The sequence below is a fragment of the Astatotilapia calliptera genome, chromosome 5 (assembly GCF_900246225.1).
Source record: "Astatotilapia calliptera chromosome 5, fAstCal1.2, whole genome shotgun sequence".
NCBI classification, from domain to species: domain Eukaryota; kingdom Metazoa; phylum Chordata; class Actinopteri; order Cichliformes; family Cichlidae; genus Astatotilapia; species Astatotilapia calliptera.
The window spans coordinates 11996844-12017080 of NC_039306.1; the positions used below are offsets into that span (position 1 = coordinate 11996844).

The 20237-nt window shown below is 38.2% G+C and overlaps 1 protein-coding gene across 5 annotated transcripts in view; it reads left to right on the plus strand.

Moving 5' to 3' along the window:
- chd6 (chromodomain helicase DNA binding protein 6) overlaps positions 1-20237 on the plus strand; it is a 93520-nt gene that overhangs the window by 13381 nt on the left and 59902 nt on the right. For all 5 annotated transcript variants that reach the window (XM_026167272.1, XM_026167273.1, XM_026167271.1 and 2 more), the window contains exon 2: positions 12811-12860. In XM_026167272.1, the coding sequence (XP_026023057.1) occupies positions 12831-12860 (30 nt within the window). In that variant the 5' untranslated portion in view covers positions 12811-12830. The remainder of the gene's footprint in view (positions 1-12810; positions 12861-20237) is intronic.

Below are 20237 nucleotides of genomic sequence, written 5' to 3' on the forward strand. Positions count from 1 at the left end.
AGACAGTCAGACTCCAAACTCCGCCATGGCCAAGACCAAAGAGCTTTCGAAGGACACCAGGAAAAGTATTGTAGACCTGCACCAGACTGGGAAGAGTGAATCTACAATAGGCAAGCAGCTTGGTGTGAAAAAATCAACTGTGGGAGCAATCATCAGAAAATGGAAGACATACAAGACCACTGATAATCTCCCTCGATCTGGGGCTCCACGCAAGATCTCATCCCGTGGGGTCAAAATGATCATGAGAACGGTGAGCAAAGATCCCAGAACCACACGGGGGGACCTGGTGAATGACCTGCAGAGAGCTGGGACCAAAGTAACAAAGGTCACCATCAGTAACGCACTACAACGGCAGGGAATCAAATCCCGCAGTGCCAGACGTGTTCCGCTGCTGAAGCCAGTGCATGTCCAGGCCCGTCTGAAGTTTGCCAGAGAGCACATGGATGATACAGCAGAGGATTGGGAGAATGTCATGTGGTCAGATGAAACCAAAGTAGAACTTTTTGGTATAAACTCAACTCGTCGTGTTTGGAGGAAGAAGAATACTGAGAAGCATGGGGGTGGGAACATCATGCTATGGGGCTGTTTTTCTGCCAAGGGGACAGGACGACTGATCCGTGTTAAGGACAGAATGAATGGGGCCATGTATTGTGAGAGTTTGAGCCAAAACCTCCTTCCATCAGTGAGAACTTTGAAGATGAAACGAGGCTGGGTCTTCCAACATGACAATGATCCAAAACACACCGCCCGGGCAACAAAGGAGTGGCTCCATAAGAAGCATTTGAAAGTCCTGGAGTGGCCTAGCCAGTCTCCAGACCTCAACCCCATAGAAAATCTGTGGCGGGAGTTGAAAGTCCGTGTTGCTCGGCGACAGCCCCAAAACATCACTGCTCTCGAGAAGATCTGCATGGAGGAATGGGCCAAAATATCAGCTACTGTGTGTGCAAACCTGGGGCCTGTTCTTCGTACCGCGCTAAGTGAGTTAGCTGGATGAGATTGTTGACGATTTCGCGTGATCCTGGATCGTTCGGTTCCCCGAAGCCCATCCGGGACTTGCTGTCATAGCAACAGAGCCGTAAGCGTAAACCTGCTGGGGAGCAGGTTTACTTTATGTAAACAGGATTAGATCGCGGCCACGCAGGTATGTCCGCGTCATTCATACGAAAGCAACAGCGATATTCCACCACTGTTTCACCATAAATAAATAACATCAATGTAACTGAAGATAATGCAGCACCTGATCCTTTTATTGATGTCACACAGATACATACAGGTCATTCCCTAAAAAAGGGAAATGTACTATTAACATTCTATTACATGTATGTGATTATTACAGATGTAATTCATATTTCAGAGTAGTAATTGTAAATTACTTCGTGTAATCAAGATGAGAGACCACGGCTATAAAAGCGAAGGTGGATTTGGGAAGTCTGTCGCAGTCATGTCCTGTCCGTTTACGCGAGCAACCCATTGCGGAAGGTGCAAGATTGATAAGGAGAGTCCTCAGAATTCAGCGTATATTGCGGGACAGACAGGATCCTTTAGCTCAGCGCGACAGTGTGCTCATAGAGAGATATCGATTTTCCCGTGAGGATATTATTTACTTAACCAACTTGTTGACGAGGGGGTGCAGGACCACCACCTGTCTTTTTTTTGCTCTGCCCTTTTCTTGGTTGCTGTTATAAACAAACAGATTATTCCAGGGTCTCTTTCCAAGAGACGAAAAGCAATATAAGTGATAAATATTACCATTCTGTAGAATATTCTTATATTTCACTTTTACCTGTTCCCATGTTCTAGTGGGTCCTGTCGTGGCTCTAATGTGACAGAGGATAAAATATAACATATTATAATATAATGTAATATAATATTGGATAATATAGTGTAATATAATAAATCTACCCTACCGCCTACTGGTGTTGGCCAGAGGGGCCGATGGCGCGATATGGCAGCCTGGCTTCTGTCAGTCTGCCCCAGGGCAGCTGTGGCTACAACCGTAGCTGCCTCCACCAGTGTGTGAATGTGAGAGTGACTGAATAGTGGCATTGTAAAGCGCTTTGGGTGCCTTGAAAAGCGCTATATAAATCCACTCCATTATTATTGTTATTATTGAATTACTTACGAGTTTAATTTGTCAGCAACTTTCTGCCAGCCCTCTCTCCTTGCTTTTGCAGCCTTTGCAGTGTTCCCTTGCGTTTTAATTAAACTCTGAAACTCCTGAAATCCCTCACTCAAGAGTTCTTGCTCTGCTGCCGAAAAATACCGAGCACGCTCCTTCGACATTTTCGCCGACCAATCAAAGGGTTGCCGATCAATGTTTCTACTATCGATGCGTAGCCCCTGTTGGGCCACCCAGTGATCTCACATTACTTCATCCAGCTATACTAATCGTCAACAACAGGTGTGTTCGGGGAACCGGAATAGCGAGCTCAGAGTTAGCGCGATGATTTGGTCTTGGATGTTTCATTTGATCTTGGATGTAGTAAGCGACGTACGAAGCACAGGGCCCTGGTAAAGACCTATAGTAAACGTTTGACCTCTGTTATTGCCAACAAAGGTTATGTTACAAAGTATTGAGTTGTATTTTTGTTATTGACCAAATACTTGTTTTCCACCCTGATTTACGAATAAATTCTTTACAAATCCTACCATGTGGATTCATGGATTTTTTTTTTTTTTTCACATTCTGTCTCTCACAGTTGAAGTGTACCTCTGGTGCAAATTACTGACCTCTGTCATCATTTTAGGTGGGGGAACTTGCACAATCGGTGGCTGACTAAATACTTTTTTGCCCCACTGTATCAAACGATCACTATGGCATTACTGAGAGTTGAAAAACTGTCTAAAGTCTTTCATCTTTAATAAAATGATCAGCGTTCTGCTCTACCAGGTGTAACAATTGAGTTTAACATCCAGGCATCCATGAAAACGGAATTTATGACATTTAACGGAGTTAGAAGTTAGCAGGGAGTTAGCTCGCTAGCTTCTATCTAAATACAATATAGCATGTCCTGACTGCAGGGTTTTGGAAACAAATTAAAACGTAAATGGCCTGTATTTATATAGCGCTTTACTAGTCCCTAAGGACCCCAAAGCGCTTTACATATCCAGTCATCCACCCATTCACACACACATTCACACACTGGTGATGGCAAGCTACATTGTAGCCACAGCCACCCTGGGGCGCACGTACAGCTCTGCTATCACTTCCAGCATAAATGAAGACAGAAAACTAAACAGCAGTGACGTTTGTAGGGTTACTGAAGTTGGGCTAGCTGGTATATAACGATGTGCTACGTGACCGCTAGCGACACAGCTATGTTAGCATAATATAAACAAGCTAACTTTTTTCCCACTCGATAAAAGTTAACGTGAGTGTTCTCGGTGGTCAGGAACAAATGTAATCGCATGGCAGGATGCTGTAAAAGGACCAAACTTCAGCCAGGAGAACAACTGAGATAATCCATCCACAATACGAGGTTAGTCATTCATATACTGCTGCATGGGCTGGGCTGTAGTTACATGCTAAGGTTTTAAAAACTGAGCTTAAATAAATGATTAGCAGTAATAAAAGCCGAGGGAGGTCAACAGTGATCACTGACTGTTTTAGGAGCTTTTTGAGATCAAATAGAAGAAAATACATAATGCTCCTGCTCGTTAATTGAACGTGTCTGTGATCCCTGCAACCCTTATGTCTTCTATTAAATGTGAGTCTATTGTCTTACTGGTCTTCCAACTTGACTTTCAATGTTTTGATCAAAAATACAGTGTGACACATTTAAAGGCTGTAACGATTATGTCATTGTGTCTATTATGTGGATAATTAACGTATAAATAAATTATGTCCTTATATAATGCACACTTGATACAGATCATAACATTTGAAAGTTTAAAAGCAAAGCCCTACCAGTATGCACAAACTATAACATACTTCCTAAGTTGTTACTGCCAGCTGTAAAAAGGAAAAAACTGTTGATACACAAGCCTGGACTATTAAATTCCTAGGGTGTTTCAACTTGTCCTGATTTTATATTTTTAGTCAACAGACCATATATAGTGAGTGGCATATTATGACGATATTGTAACAATACAGCTCTGTCTGAGTCGAGACATTTTTGCATGCAAGTGTTTTCTGTGTTTTTTACATTTCAAATGCAGTCTTTGTTGTTCACATACCCTGTGGTGCACGCATGTGCGCTTGTTTGTGTTTGCATATGAGTTCTGTCACATAAGGCTGCAAAATAAGTGAGCAGTAGAGGGTTGTTTGATATTTGGAAACGGCATGCTCTTGCATCAATATTCATGGGTGACAGGTGTGCAGGGATAAAGGAATGTAACACAGAAGTTTTAAAAAAGGAAAAGCCTCCACAGGATGTCTTTTTGACTTCCATTTAGACTTGTTTCATTTTTATTTCTTTTTTTGGGCAGCCTTTCAACTATAACAAGAAATTTACACCTTCTTTACATTGCTGTTTCCCATTTTCATGCACTTTTCTGTCATCTATGATTATCTAAGTATGCACATACATTCATTTGTTAGTTATTTGTAATGTTGAGGAAGTTGTTTCTGTTCTGTCACATGCACTAAGATCTGGATATGTACAATGGCTGCGTAGCTTAACTTTAAATGTATTGAATCTGTCAGAAGGTAAAACGTTTTTGTTAAATTGGATGTCATGCCAGTGCATCTATCATGACATCATCTTTGTCTTTTTACTGAAGTTGTGATTTTTACTCCATGGAGTGACAGTGTTATAAAACTGACTCTCATCCAAATTAAGTGTTACTGGAGCTGTTTAGCTCACTAAAGGATTTGCTATCTTGAAATGGTTGAAACGTCATCAATGATTCAGTATTTGCATTTTCTCCACATATAAGCACACTGACAATTCTTGTTCATACTTGTTCATAATCCTTATTTTCAAATGCTTTGGAAAAAGCAATGACATTAAACTACATGTGGTTTTTAAAATAATACTTTAGTTAATAAAAAAATAGTTTGCTTTATGCTATTTGACTTAAATATGGTTATAGCAGGCCCAATGCTGCAACCTTCTGGAGTCTAATTTCCCTTCATAAAATCTGGGACTACATTGCCCAGCAGACACATTTGCATAAGGTTCATATCAGCACTTAAAGGTGTTAGATGCATATTAATTTACCATTGTGATAGTTGAAGGTATTTGTCCATTGGTGAGACAAATGGGTATACATTCTACATCCCCCCCTTTTTAAGTCATAATCATTAGCACTAATATCATGGAACTAGGATGACCTGGGGACCTCTGGTAAGTTGTAATAATTGCAGAGGTCATTTGTGGTCATTTGTCTTTTGCAACTCTGCCATGTCTGTAGTTTACAAAGTAAAAATTCTACAGCAAATTACCCACCACACCCCACAAAAAACAGATCTCAGAATAAGTCCTGTGTAAATCAGTATTTCAATGGCCTTTATTGCCTTTTAAATTGTTTTTCTTTTTAACCTTTTTTCTTTCTTTTCTCCTAAAGAGTTGTGGAGACTGTGTAGGCAATTATAAAATTAGGAGCGTTACACAGCACTGGGCACAGAAGGAGCACGTTGAAATCTATCAGGAATTCCAACATTTGTTAGGGAACAATTTGAAATGTTTCAGCAGGATCCACAGTTATTATGTGTCAGCCTAAATATGTCAGTAAATTTGAGGAAAAAATGAAAGGAAAAAAAGAAAACTAGTCAGTGATAAATCTAAAAAACACAACAGCTTACACACTGAGTGGCTTCAGCTTTTGTGTATTAAATTTAAGAAAAACCCTGACTTTGCATCAAGTCGAGATTAAACTAGATTTAGGCCAACACACTTGCAGTTTTATCAGTATAATGCAGTACTTGTATTTACAGAAAGTACAAAAATTTTTCGCACCAAAAATAACTGAGTCCCATGTGGCAGAGACGTGTGCTGTCGACACACTTAAGTCATATCTATACTATGGTCTGTGTGCAGGAGATAATGTAATCTCACCTGGATCATCGAGCTGCTAAAGTGGAGGAAAATTAAACTCTTGACATTGGTCTTTTAAGTTAACTGCTAATATACAATGAATTTGAGTGCTAGTTTATATTTTTATTATTTTACCTAAACTGCTTATATATGCAAATATTGTCATTTATAGCAATGAGAGAGGAAGTCATGAGGTATGCTGTATTTTCCTGTTTTCATACTGCTTCACTTTCCCTCTGTGTTCACTCAGTCCATGCCCCCTTGTGACCCGTCTTCCCACGTGACAGACATAACGCATCACACAAGCCCTACATTTCAGGTTTCACTGTCTGCTTACTCCAGTGTTAGTGTCTCAGGCAAGTGCTTTGGGGCACTCTAAGGATTATTGGGATGCTTGAGTCACATTTATTGATGTGTTTCTTCTGTATTTCAGTCCATCAGCATTATTGGTAATGTGACAGCTGTACAGCTGTCAAAAAAGTAATTGGTTGTCATTTTTCAAGCAAAAATGCTTATAATAAATGAGAAACCTTGAGGTTTCAGGCCTCTTTGTCAAACATATCCAGATATTTGGATCCTTGGATGTCCAGTCTTTCAATGTGCGATGGGCATTTAAAAACACCATAGCATTCTTTATTAATAGCTACATGTAGCATATCTGTAAGGGGCATCCAAAACTAATATTTCTTTTACTTTGCATTATATGCTGTACTGATCTTTATGACAGGTGCACTGCAAAAATTAAGTGCCTCAATAATCACAGACTGTCATCTTCACTTGCAATTAAACCATCTAATTAGCAGAAAATATGGTTTGTTGTTTTAAGGATTATGAAAGTGGGGGAGTTCAGGCTCCCCACTTTTAAAACAGTGGGGAGTCTGAACTTCTTCTGCAGATACTGCAGTTATCCTTAATGGTACAGTGAGGCAGGTGGTGGGAGTACCTGACTGTTTCTGCTGCTGCAGAGTAGTGCACCACAGATGCCATTTTATCATCAGAGTGTTAAGCAGCAAAAGGTGGATTTTGCTGAATGTCATGTACACTGTGTTCAAAATATGAGGAGCACCTGCTCTTTCTGAAAAGCACAGTGGAGCTGGTTCCAGGCAATTGATATCACCTGTACTAAATCTGCTTTTTTCTTTCCAGCAAAAGGCAATAGGTTAAATATGTTAAAAGAATGAAATCATAATTGAGTAGCTGGGAAAAAGGCATTTACTGCACTGATTATCTTTTAAGTTAGTCCAAACATCTATTGGCACCTTCAGTCTTTAACTGACCTTTTTTTCTCTCTCCTGTTAATCTGGTCCTTCGCCAGAAAAGAAATCTAGGAACAAACATCTTACCTGGATTAAAATGCTATTAATTTAAAATCAGCAATATTCCTCATAACTCAGCTGTTGTAAATCACTACATCAGTTGTTTGTTTTCTGTCCTTCTTGGTCATCATTCTTTCTTTTCTTTAAAAAAACAAAAGAAACTGATTCAGGTATGTGGAGAAAATGTGTTTGGGAGATATCGTAGAGAAATCGGCATACTCTTGTCTTCCACTGAAAGACTTGAATGGAAGGAACTGTATACTGTAACATGAGGCACAAGGTAATCTTTTTCTTTTCTTTGAGTCATTTCTATTGCACTGGTGCTGTGTACACCTTTTTTGAGTTGGACACCCAAGTGTACTGTGCTCCTGTTTAGTTTTATGGTAATGTTGATGTAGAGGATTGGCAGTTTCCATTTAAACCAGGTTTTACTACTGTGTTTGCATATCGCAAAAAATGCCATGCATAGCTTTGCACTGTTTTAAACTCATAAATATGCACTGAGCAATCCTTTGACGTGTGTTTATATTTATCATTGTTGTGCTCAGAGGTGAATGAACTGAGGAGAATTCTGATGTTATCTGTAAATGAAATTAAGTTGCATTAAGGCCATGCTTCACTTTTTTTCACAATGAGGAACTGGGGATCCAGTGCAGATTTCTGTTGTTCCCTAATTTGAAAGCATCAGAGCTATGTCTTTTGTAGCAGCTGACCAAAACAGAATTAAGATTTGTCCACATGAAATGTGGATTTTCATCTGTCAAAATTCTTCTTCTTCCTCCTCCTCCTCCTATTATTATTACTATTACTATTAGGGGCATAACTGCTTTGATTGATAGGTGTCCAGACACAGGTACCTGGGGCCTGTGTCTGTTAGGCCTCATTTCACTACTTTGAATCATTAAACTGGATCCCTTTACAGTTTGTGCTGTTGAAGCCTTTTGAGACTTTTTTGAGTCCCAAAATTATCTATTTAAAACTATGGCTTTCAGCAGGGTGCAGACCATCCAGGTTGTATTAGTCTATGAGTGCTTGGAAAAATATCCATGTAACTTGGAGAATGTAAATCTCAACAGAGTGTGAAAAACCCCCAAAACAAAACATGTATCCCACAATAATTTGAGTCCAATTCTGCCTGATCAGCTGGCTCATTTTTTTTTCATATTTATTTCATTTTTTTGTGCTATATTAGCATAGTGGTGAAGCCTTAAGTCATATTCAATCTCTAGTATAACCGTAACACTAAACCTTTTAGTTTATTGGGTAATTCTGTTCACTAATTTTTATAATAACTTAACATTTTTGGCTTTAAGGTAGTAAGGTAAGAGCTTGTCTGACCGATTTGTCATACAACCGGGGACATCAAATTGACTAATTATAATTTAGTGATTTCACTGTGGGCTGTATAATGTAGTTGTGGATTTGTATTGGAAGACTGACAGATTCATAGTTGCCCCACAACTGTTTGCAGTTGTTTGCAGAGTTTGCACCTGTTAAAATGAGGTATATAATCAGTAGATGTTCAGTTTGATTTCCTGAACCCTGAAGGATTTAAAAAGGAAAAATTGAACTTCTTTTAGTTTACGTATGCGTTTAGTTGATCCTTTTTTATTGCCTCTTGCTTTTATTGCCTCTTGCTTTTGACATCTAATGGTTCTGCGTAGAATACAAATTTTAAGCCACTGTGTCCTGGTTGGCTTTAAGGTGTACAGCTCGTTCAGGCCTGCAGATAAACATTTGTGTCTTTAGATGTTAAATAAATCTAAATTGTCATTACTGTTAACTTGATTGTAGTTATTCTTCCTATCTGTTGCATGCAGCAAGTCCCCCCCCCCCCCCCCACCCCCCACCCCCCCCCCCACACACACACACACACACACACACACACACACACACACACACACACACACACACACACACACACACGTTTGATGTTCTAGCATAAGCAATAGTGGTATGGATGGTATGAAACATCAAAACAATGAAAAAGAAAATTGAAACTTGGATTATTTAAAATTCTGCCTCATGATATACATATTATTATGTATGTGTAATCTGTCCTTTTAAAATGAGGACAGCTTTAAAGTGGACTACAGATGACTGTAATAATCCTCTATATATATATATATATGTATGGTATATGGTAAAGGTGCAGTTTTTAAAGTTTCAGTTTGTCACATGTTGAGTGCAGTACAGCAATCTTCAGTGCGTACTGATTAGGGCTGCTCGATTATGGCAAAAATGATAATCACGATTATTTTCACTGAAATTCAGATCACGATTATTTGACGATATTTATTTAACCCTTTAAGACCTACTATAGAACCAAGTCCACCAGAGCTTATATATTTTTTTTTACATGCTGTAGTGCCATTTGTGGGAGCATTTCAAGTTGCTATACATCAATACAACTGTTATAGCCCATATTTTAATAATATGTATGCATTAAGTCCATAGTAATTACATAAATTGCAAAAAAGTGCAATAAACTACAAAAAAAATTGAAAATCGCTTTTGTTTTGTTTACATATATTTCTACTTGGAGAAATTTAAGAGGCTTATCCCTCAAAACTTTAAATACAATAAAGTTGCAAAAAATAGTTTACAACAACAGGAAATTTATTTTGAGTGTCTTCATAGTTTTATTTTGGAGATACAGCAATTTTTATATACTGCAGGAAAAACAAAAAACAATCCTATGATGCAGATTTGCAAAGAAAACAGCATGTGCATCATTTCACTGTGGGAAGTGTTACGAACAGCTGATGGATCGGCAAAGCGTGTTTCTGGAATATTATGTTTTTGTTCCTGCAAGCGCTTTTTATGCAATTTTTGCAAAGCTATATGTGGAACGAAACCGTGACCGAGGACAAGCTGATGGCATCAGATGTAAGTACAACTCCTCCGGTTTCATATGCAAAACAAATTATTGCGCTAGCTTACACGGTTCAGGTTCTACAGGGATTTAAAAATAGTTACGCAAAACGGAGCGTGCTGCTCTGACCGGCTTTAAAGGGTTAACAATGACTTTTAAAAAATAATATAAAATAGTGTGCAACACCACTGAAGTTTTTTTTTTTTTAAACTCTCTTTTCAACCAACGGCAGTCACTCTCCAAATAACTTCTGCTTAGCTTTCCGAGCTTCCCTCGGGTCCTCTTAATCAGCGGTCTCCAACCTTTTTTGCGCCACGGACCAGTTTATGCCCGACAATATTTTCACGGACCGGCCTTTAAGGTGTCGCGGATAAATGAGGGAGGGGCTAATAATCGGCTCAGTCATTTTTAATGATCGTTGAAAGCCCAGATCGTAATCGTGATTAAAATTCGATTAATTGAGCAGCCCTAGTACTGATGAATTAATGCTTTCTGTGATGATGAAAAGGGTCTTACATTCGTGCAATTGCAAAGAGCACATTGGCTCAGGCAGACTCAAGAGTGAGTCACTCAGAATTGGTTTGCCGCAAACAAGCTTGTACTTATGAGGAAAATAGATGTTGAAAGGATGACGATATAGAAACATCCCGATAGAGAATTGGATACCAAAATGATCTGGTAATGTTGACATTGTCCATTCATGTAATGTTAGAACAGCTGGATATTAAAGCTTTTAGGTAGCCTGTTTGCTGTGTCACACATCATTACTGGTGATCATGGATATCCTTTTGTTTGTTGTGACTTAATGTGCAAAGTCAATATCTCAGCTGTATCCGGTTACGAACCTTTACTGTCTATATGTTATTTGAACTTTAATTATTTTGGTGCCCTCATAATTAAGATACCAGTCAGCATGTTAGCCATTTGTTAATAAAATGTTGCAGTCCCAGCACAGTATTTCCTTAGAATCAAGTGTGTTTAATGAAGTGGACAGAGGCTTCTGTTTAACATGCTACACGGACAAACTGCAGATTTTCAGCAAAATAAAACTACTCAAAAGATATGCAGGTGTACTCGTGGGGATTTTGAATGAGTTGCAGTGATGCTTTTTCAAAGGCAAGAAGTTGAATAAGTTGTATTATCTTTGGTCCTGTCCACCTCCACTTCTTTGCTATACACAAACCCCCGTGGCAATGCTGCTGCACAGGTTTGTAGGAACGGAGACAGAAGTAGTGCACAGTGGCCTGAAAATGATCTGTTCAAGTTATTCTGAAATGACTTCATACTATCATTTCTGCACTTTGTCAGTGCAGGCTCTGAGTCTCAGTGAAAGCTGGGAGCACACAATGTTACTCTCCAACTTCTGTTCTGCAGAGTTTCTATCATCTTTTTTTCCCCTGTGTTGTTGAAAATGTGATTCACAGTCATATAATATTACAGCAGACATATAATGCATCATATAGCCATATATGCTATCTTGACACTCCTGGTTATGGGAGTGCAGTCAATAAAGGTCATTCAAAATGTGCCATTTCAAATGTGAATCACAAACGGAACTCTATTCTGGTTAAATATAATAATATTGTATTGTACCATACAATTAATGAACATAAGCCAGATTTAAAACACTTGCCTCTGTGCTCTGCCATGTATGTTAAAAGAATAAAAATACACGAGAAAATCATGAGAAAATAATCAAGATTTTATACTTTGTGGGTGATCTATTGAATTATTAAACACTTCTGTCTTTAACATCTTGTAAGTACAACACGGTACAGAAATGTTGTCAAACTTACTTGACCTTTTAGTAAAATAATTAGGTTTTGTCATCACCAAGGCAGGTACAGTGAAACATTTTCATCCCCTGCTTTGCACACTGTTTTAATGTACAGAACAAACCTTTGTCTTGTTTGGGCTTCTCTTACTGCGTGTGTGTGTGTGTGTGTGTGTGTGTGTGTGTGTGTGTGTGTGTGTGTGTGTGTGTGTGTGTGTGTGAGTGAGAGAGTGTGGGTGGAGTATAACATGAAGTTTATGGAGCTTCTTTAGTGACCTGTAAAAATTTCTGCTTAAACTGAGACAATATTGACTTAGTCTCAGATAAAACTGTGCTTTAAAGTTATCAAACAATACCGAAGCAGTCGATACATGAAATTCATACAGTCCATATAGTTTTTAGGTGTAACATTTTTTTTCTTTTCTTTCAACTTAAACTGTAAGGGAAGAGTCAGTTAAAGAACTTATTCTATTTACTGTTGTACTGAAGCAAGTGTCCTTTAGTGAGGCAGTAGTTCAGTGGCTGACTCAAGTGTAATTAACTTGGAAGGATGCTGCAAGAAAACATTTGTCTCAGATTTTCTTCTTATAAAGGTGTGCTCACTACTTACTGTACCTTTATATACAGTTGTATAAGAGTTAAATACACATACATGTGTAGTTCTTTGGGAGATTTCAGTGCTTTCTACTTTGATTACAATTATGTAAGATTAAATCCAATATGCACTGTTTTCTTTGATTTGAAAAATCTTAATTTTCTTTTTATATTGTGGCTCTTCTTTTTTCCTCTTACAGATATCAGAAATTTCCTTTTTTTAATGTGTGCTTTTTTGGAAGTAATTTGATTTATGATCTTTTCTGTTAACAGATGCTGTGAAGGGATAGAAGATGAAAATACTCAAGAAGGACAAGCAGCAGGTTTGTGTTATTACCATGCATGTACACAAGAAAAGTAGGCCATTCATAAAAGCCTTTATACACAGCTGCTTTGATACTGGATAAAACATAATTATAAATGTAATTTTGGAAACACTCTTGAGTAGATTCATCATGTAAATCTTTGACATTTATTCACTTAACTCGCTTAACATCTCCCAGGGTAAGTTTGTTACTGTTGACATGCATTGTTGGAGGCTGCCGGTTTACAGAATGCTGACAGGATAAATGCTGTTGTCTCTGAACAATATAAGTACTGAACTCACCCCAACACTTCTCTCTTGCCACAGTTCATCATTGTAGTGAGCAAGATCATTATTTCCAGTGTAAAGAGTGCACTGACGTGTAGCAACAATTTTACACTGCAGGAAAACAAAACAGTTAATTTGTGCATTTCTGATTCACAATTCTGCAATAGATAGGCTCTGGTAATTATTAATCTATGTTAGCTCTGGTTGAGCAGGTAGAGCCCTCAAATCGGAAAATCAATGGCCAGAGGGCTGTGTTTTGAACTTTTCTTTGGCAACCTTAGTCACTGTTCCTCTTCACCCTTTGGACAACTTTTTTTTATTTGATTACACTTAAAGGTTCACACCATGGCAAAAAGTACAGTGTATATAGCAGTTAAAATGAAAAGAATCCTACATTGCAACAGCTTGTCTTTAATGTCCTGGAAATTATGTGTCAGTAGATTTGCTTCACAATGACTGTGTTATTGCTCACTCTGGAGTCACTTGCAATATGAGGTTATATGATGAGTTTGTTTAATGTGAAACTGATTGATTGTATCCATAAAAAAGTCTCTGATAGCGCAGGTTTTGAGGTTGAATCCGTACTCTTCAGTACTCTGCGCTCCATCTTCTACATTAAGTCATCTGAAAAACTTGTTTTGCCATTTTGTGTCAAACCCTCTTGTTCATGCGGTTGTAGAAATGTCCTGTATTTTAGTATTACTTTGGTGCTTTTAGATGTTGGCTTGCGCTTTGTAATATTTACGAGTCAAGCTGAGCAGAGTGATGAGTCAGAGGTTTTGTTAGTGAGAGGCGACACAGCAGTCTCTCAGCTGGGCATATGAGGCTACCATACCGCAGTAACAGGGTGCCAGCACTGTCATAACAGCAGAACGTGATCCTTCAGTCATTATGATCATTATTTGCTGCTTTTATCTTCCTCGGTAATGAATTTAAGGAATAGGTAAAGTTGGTAATAGGCAGAAACTGGTGGAAAATGATGAGAGTAAAAACTCTGAACAACCTCTGAAGTCTCATATATTGAACTTTCTGTTCAACAAAGGGCACATTTGTACAAATATAGCTGACCTGACAAGCTTTGCACTTGTACTGTCAAATTTCCAGCTCTGAGGGTGGCAGTGTGTGAGCATGAAGAGACTTTCCCTAAGTTCAGTGTGGCTGTAATGCATAGAGACTCGGTGACACTGACATCTATGGTTTGAGATTATTCCATATAAGTTATGACTCTTTTTTGCAAGAAATTCATTTAATTGAAAATGTTTATTTTTACAGGCATACATAAACATAATGATTACTGAGGAAAATACAAATATTTTTTTGAAAATCATTTTTGTGAAGTACGGAAAATTCCTCAAGCAGTTTATGACAAACTGAAACTTCAAGGTGACTTTTTTCATTGTTTTTTTTTTTGACTGTGTAAACAATCTCTCATTTTGAATGCACCAGGGTTTCTTGTTTTCTACTGCCAAAATAAGCTTGCTATTGATGGTAAACTTCGGCTAGCAGCAGTCTTCTATCACTGGCTGGTGAGTCACTACTGGCTTAGATGTGAAAGTAACACAGTTTTATGATAATGACTCTTAAAAAACAAACAAAAAAAACAACCTTACTTTTTTTATTAATGTTTATTCATATAATACTGCACAAATTGGTTTCATCCAAGAAGCTATTAAAACAAAAAATAAGAGCAGAGTTCTTAACAGCTATATCAGTTTTCCATCTCTTATATTGAATGTGTGCCTAATATAGAGAGCAGTTAATCTAAAATCTGTTTACCGTATTTCCCGGACTACAAAGCGCACCTGAATATTAGCCGCACAAGCTAAAATCAGGGGAAAATCCTGTTTTGTACATACATTAGCCGCACCTGACCAAAAGCCGCAGGTGTTTCAATATTGACTTATCATATGTAAGAGAATATGCACAAAGCGAATTGTCAGGAAAGAGATGGCTGTTTGGAGACACACCCCTTTTATTAATATTTTGAAAAACAAGTTATGGGTACATATTTGCACATGTGCTGTGCTTCATAAATGAGTAACAAATGTAGTACATAACAGTAACCTACAGCACACCAGAAAAATAGATTCAGACTACCTTTTAGGCTCAGGTGCAGTGACACGGCTTTAACAAGAAGAAAAGTCAGTCATTCACCACCATCTTCCTGCGCACTAAAACCACCAAAGTCCTCTTCTCCAGTGTCGGAAACGAACAGGCTCAGGATGGCTTCGTCATCCACTCTCAGCTTCTTTCCTTCGTTGTCACTTTCAAAACCAAAGATAATCCTCATTGTCATTGTCAGTGTCGGAGTCGAACACCCTCTGAAGGGCCGTGGCGGTGTCCTCCTCTTCATCATGCAGCAGTCCAGCCCTTCGAAATCCGTTGGTGATCGTTGATGTTTGCACACTTTTCCACGCTGTCAGAATCCACCGGGATTGAGCACAACTTGCTTTTCGCAAGTTTATCGCCGCTCGTCATCCACGACTCCCGCTGAACGCGTAGTGCTACTTTGAAGTTTGTTTTTCGCGCTACTTGTACGGCACTATGTTGCCTGGCGGATGGACATGTGACCAACATACCACTCTTGAACCCCGATCCTTCCGCCAGGCAACGTAGTGCCGTACAACAGCGGAACAAACAAAACAAATCGTCTTACGATATCACAAAAATCATGGACAATCCATAGAAAAGCCGCACCTGACTAAAAGCCGCAGGGTTCAAAGCTTGTGCAAAAAGTAGCGGCTTATAGCCCGACAATTACGGTAATCTCTTCTTGAACATCTTTCCAGAAATGCATTTCTGTACAAATAATTCTGATATATTCATTCTGGTGGAAATTGTTCTACCTGGTATGGTAATCCAGTATAATACCTTGCCAAATTATTTTGTGTTGAGTGAAACTTGTGGAAATAAACATATTTTGTGTTCTAACACTGTGTCCTCGACCTGAGTCCTCTCACACAGGACACAGTACAGCTTTGTTAACTCAGATTTGTCTTGGTTAAGCTAGTTTAAGGTCATCTTATCTGCTAACTCCAGAAATACAGAAGTTTTCTCTTTTTACTCTCTGATTCAGGCGTTGTTGTATTGGTGCAGTGGCTGTGTTAATTAGTCTGTTTATTTGACTTGTGTATAATCATTTGTAGTGGCATGAAAAGGCTGAGGGCCTTTATCAGTATCAGGTAAAGTGAAGTTACAGTATCTGTGCTTGGTCTGTAATATTGTTTGGGACTGTTTGGATGCAGCCAAATAATTCCTTGTCTACACTGGCACACTAAATCACGGTTAAGATAACAAAACATGTCAGCAGTAGAATTGGTATGAAAGGGAAAGAGCTTCATCCTTAAATAATTTAGTTTCTGTTTTAGGCAGTGTGCAATCTTACTTAAGGCTTACATCAGTTTGTTTACATGAGAAAAGTGATGAGATTTTCACTGTCGCAGTGATGGTGTGTCTGGCATCTTTCAAGTGGCCATCAACTTGTCTGGTTATCTTCCTGCCACATCTCGAAGCCACAGTGATAATGTCATCACGGCACAGTGATGTGGAGGAAACTAATGTCTGTGTGGTAATGTTTGTACAAGGCTGCTGCAAGATGTTGGAAAAATGATAACAAAAGTGAGACAATGTTGATTGTTCAAAAAGAGATGGCAGGGAAATATTTTTGTGTAGTGAGGGTAGAGATCGCTTGTAGGAGCAGGACAGATGGTAGGAGTCCCGAATTTATGTTAAGTCTTTAAAAACGGATTCGTCCAGCTGGTAACAATTCTCTTAACAAAAAAAAATACTCTGTGTGTTTATGTCTCCTTTGAGGTGACTGTTTTGCCAGCTACTAAATCCTGTGTAACTACAGTTTGGTCAGTAGATTTTTGGACCATAAGCCCGTGTATTTCATTGTAGCTTTTCCATTGTACACCAGCAGATTGTAATAGATAGATTTTAAACAGTCTAGACTGGTTAAAGTGCACACTTTCAGATTTAATTCAAGGGGTTGACAAAAGTATTGCATAAACTGTTTAGAATCCAGCCCTTTTATACATAGTCTCCCATTTTCAGGGGGCCAAAAGTTGGAAAGATGGGAGAGTTGCTTCATGGGCAAGTGAAGCCTATTCCTTCATTATTCCAAAACAAACTAATTGATTCCAAGTACTGACTTGCTTTTGGTAGCTATTTGTTTAAATCCTCAGCATTAGGTCAAAGAGATGTTGATGTAGTTGGAGGATGCCATCATTAGTCTTGGAACTTGAACTACCGATCAGACAGATTTAAAACAACCCAAAAAACTTGAGGATTGGCCAAATCAACAATGTTGTACGTACTTAAAAACAAGTCACTCACCATCACAGGAACAACAAATCGGCCTCATAGACCAATTCAGTTTTTTTGTTTTTTTTTTAAATATACTGTCAAATCACAACAGCAGTTGCCCCAAGGCACTTTACTGTAAGGTAAGGTAAAGACCCTACAATAATACAAAGAAAACAGAGAAAACCCAAGCAAGCTTTGGCGACAGTGGAAAAGAAACTCCCTTTTAACAGGAAGAAACCTCCAGCAGAACCAGGCTCAGGGAGGGGTGGCCATCTGCTGCGACTGGTTGGGGGTAAGTGGATGAAGACAGGACAAAGACACGCTGTTGAAGAGAGCCAGAGATTAATAATAGCTCATAATTAAATGCAGAGAGGTGTATAAACACAGTGAGTGAAAAAGTTGACTGAAGAAAAAGCACTGCATCATGGGACTCCCCCAGCAGCCTAGACCTAGACCACTGAAGATAACAAAAGTTGGATGATCACACAAATTTTTTTCCTTGGTTAAGTAAAACTTCTTTCACAACATCTGCCAAGAACACTCATGACAAGGTAGGCATTTCATTGACAAGGTCTAGAATCAAGAGGCGCTTTCATGAATGTAAACACAGAGGGTTTACGACAAGCGGCAAATCACTGGTTACACTCAGCAGCAAGAAGACCAAATAATCTTAAAAAAAAAAAAGATTTTGTCCAGTTCTGGAAATAACTGAACAAAGATTAAGATGAACTTGCATCAGAATGATGGGAAAAGTATGGAGAATACTATTGTATTGTAACCAGAATTCTCATGTGACTGCTGATAGAGGTAGCAGTATGAATTTTGAAGTTTACAAGGTTCAAGGTAACTTTATTTATACCCATAGGCAAGGTAAATTTGCTTTACAGAAAAAATGATAGCATTTGGCATCCCTTCAAAAACACACATACCTAATAAAGATATAAACCTCCCTGTAGCACATATATAGTAATTTAAAAAACTATACACTCTGCTCAGATTCAGCCAAATGCTGGCAAACTGATTGAACAGTGCTTCACAGAGCAAATGGGTAATGACCCAAAGCATAGTGAAAAAGCCAAACCATTTTAGATTTTAGGAAATCGCTGACTGCGAGATATTTTCATCTAAGTATTAAAAATGGAGGACTATGTGTGGCTGTAATTCTAAAGCACTTAATGTAATATTATTGTGAAACAACTGGCATTAAAGCTGAAAGTCTACACCTCAGTCACACATTGATTGTTTGCTTTAAATCTAGCATTTGAGCTCTCTGCAAATTCTAAAAGGTAAAAAAAAAGGAATTTTCCTAAAATGTGATAACTAAAAATGAAAATAGCTACAAAAAGATGAATTCAAATCAAGCATATTATTCTGGATAAACAACGTCCAGCATTATTTTAAACAGGGAAAATTTCCCAAACTATCCAGCATTACACCATCACCATAGAACTATCTGCCATGTCAATTAAAGCCCTAACTGTTTCAAATACCCAGAAAATGACAAATTAAGTACAGTTAGCGCCATAGGATTTTGGACAATGAAACATTTATTGTAGCTTTACACTACCACAGTTATTTTAATGAAGAAAATCTGCCTCCAGCTGAAGTAATTAAAAAGCAGTACAAAACAGCATGACGTTTAACTTCCTTTAACTGGTTACTTTCAGTATGAATCAATCTATGCATTGCTATAAATGGACAGAAAATACCTTTCTCAAAATCTTAGTTTTTAGTAGTTGTGCAGTTTGATAGTTTATTTAATAATTAAACAAATTTATAACAGCTCTAGCTGTGCATAAAAGATGATGATTTGTAGCTGTGATGGCACCATTCCAGGTTTAGTTCCTCTGTATCTGACAAGTGTATTTAAAGAGAACTATTCTGTATGCTGAAGCTTGATTTTTATTTTTTATTTTTCTTTCTTTCACCATCACAATCCATGAATCAGCAAGTGTATGAAACCGTGATATCTGCACTTCAAGGTAAAGCAAAGAAAGGATGGAATTCTTTTCTGTCTGTGAGGCCTAGATTCAGTCACTTTGATCATTTTTGTACCAAGCAGCTGAAAGATCCGTCTGCAGCCCTCCATCCTCCTGCGCCTCCTTCCATCTTTATTTATTTATTTAGTTTTATAGGGAGTAACAAGAATGTGGCTGTCCTCTAAGCTGGAGTTCCCTTCCTTTAGCATTTTGGTGGAGTCTCCTTTCTTTATTCTAAGTTTCTTCATTCGCTGAAAGCACATTTTTCTACTCTCACAGAAATGCTACACATGACAGGTTTTCTTGGATCAGAACAGACCTTTGGGGTTTGACTAAAACATTATCGCGTTTGATATAGTAAAGGCATCAAACCTGTATTACTTTAGCTGATAGAAGTTATTTACATGGATGTTATTTAGAATTTCTCCCTATTTAGAAGTTGTAAGTAGTTAAAAACTGTAAAGATAAAATACATTTATGTGCTAAAGCATAAAGTTTTCTGTGTAGAAAAAAAATCTGCGTGGGTAGAGTTTATATAATCAAGTGCCTTAAAACTCCATTAGGGTGTGTAAGGAAGACCAAAATGCTACTGAACCTAAAACAGGATGTGTAGTTACACACTCATATTTCCAACATGTAGTCTGGCATCACCAGACTACAAAGTTAAATTAGTCAAAAATCTTTTAGTATAGTTTTAAGTTCAAGGGCATGCTAACAGTGGACAGAAGCCATATTCATCTTAATGCAGCTGGATACACCTGTAACCAGTTCTTCAAACCAATTACATGTCCACGTTTTAGTAAAAATAATTGTATTTCGAG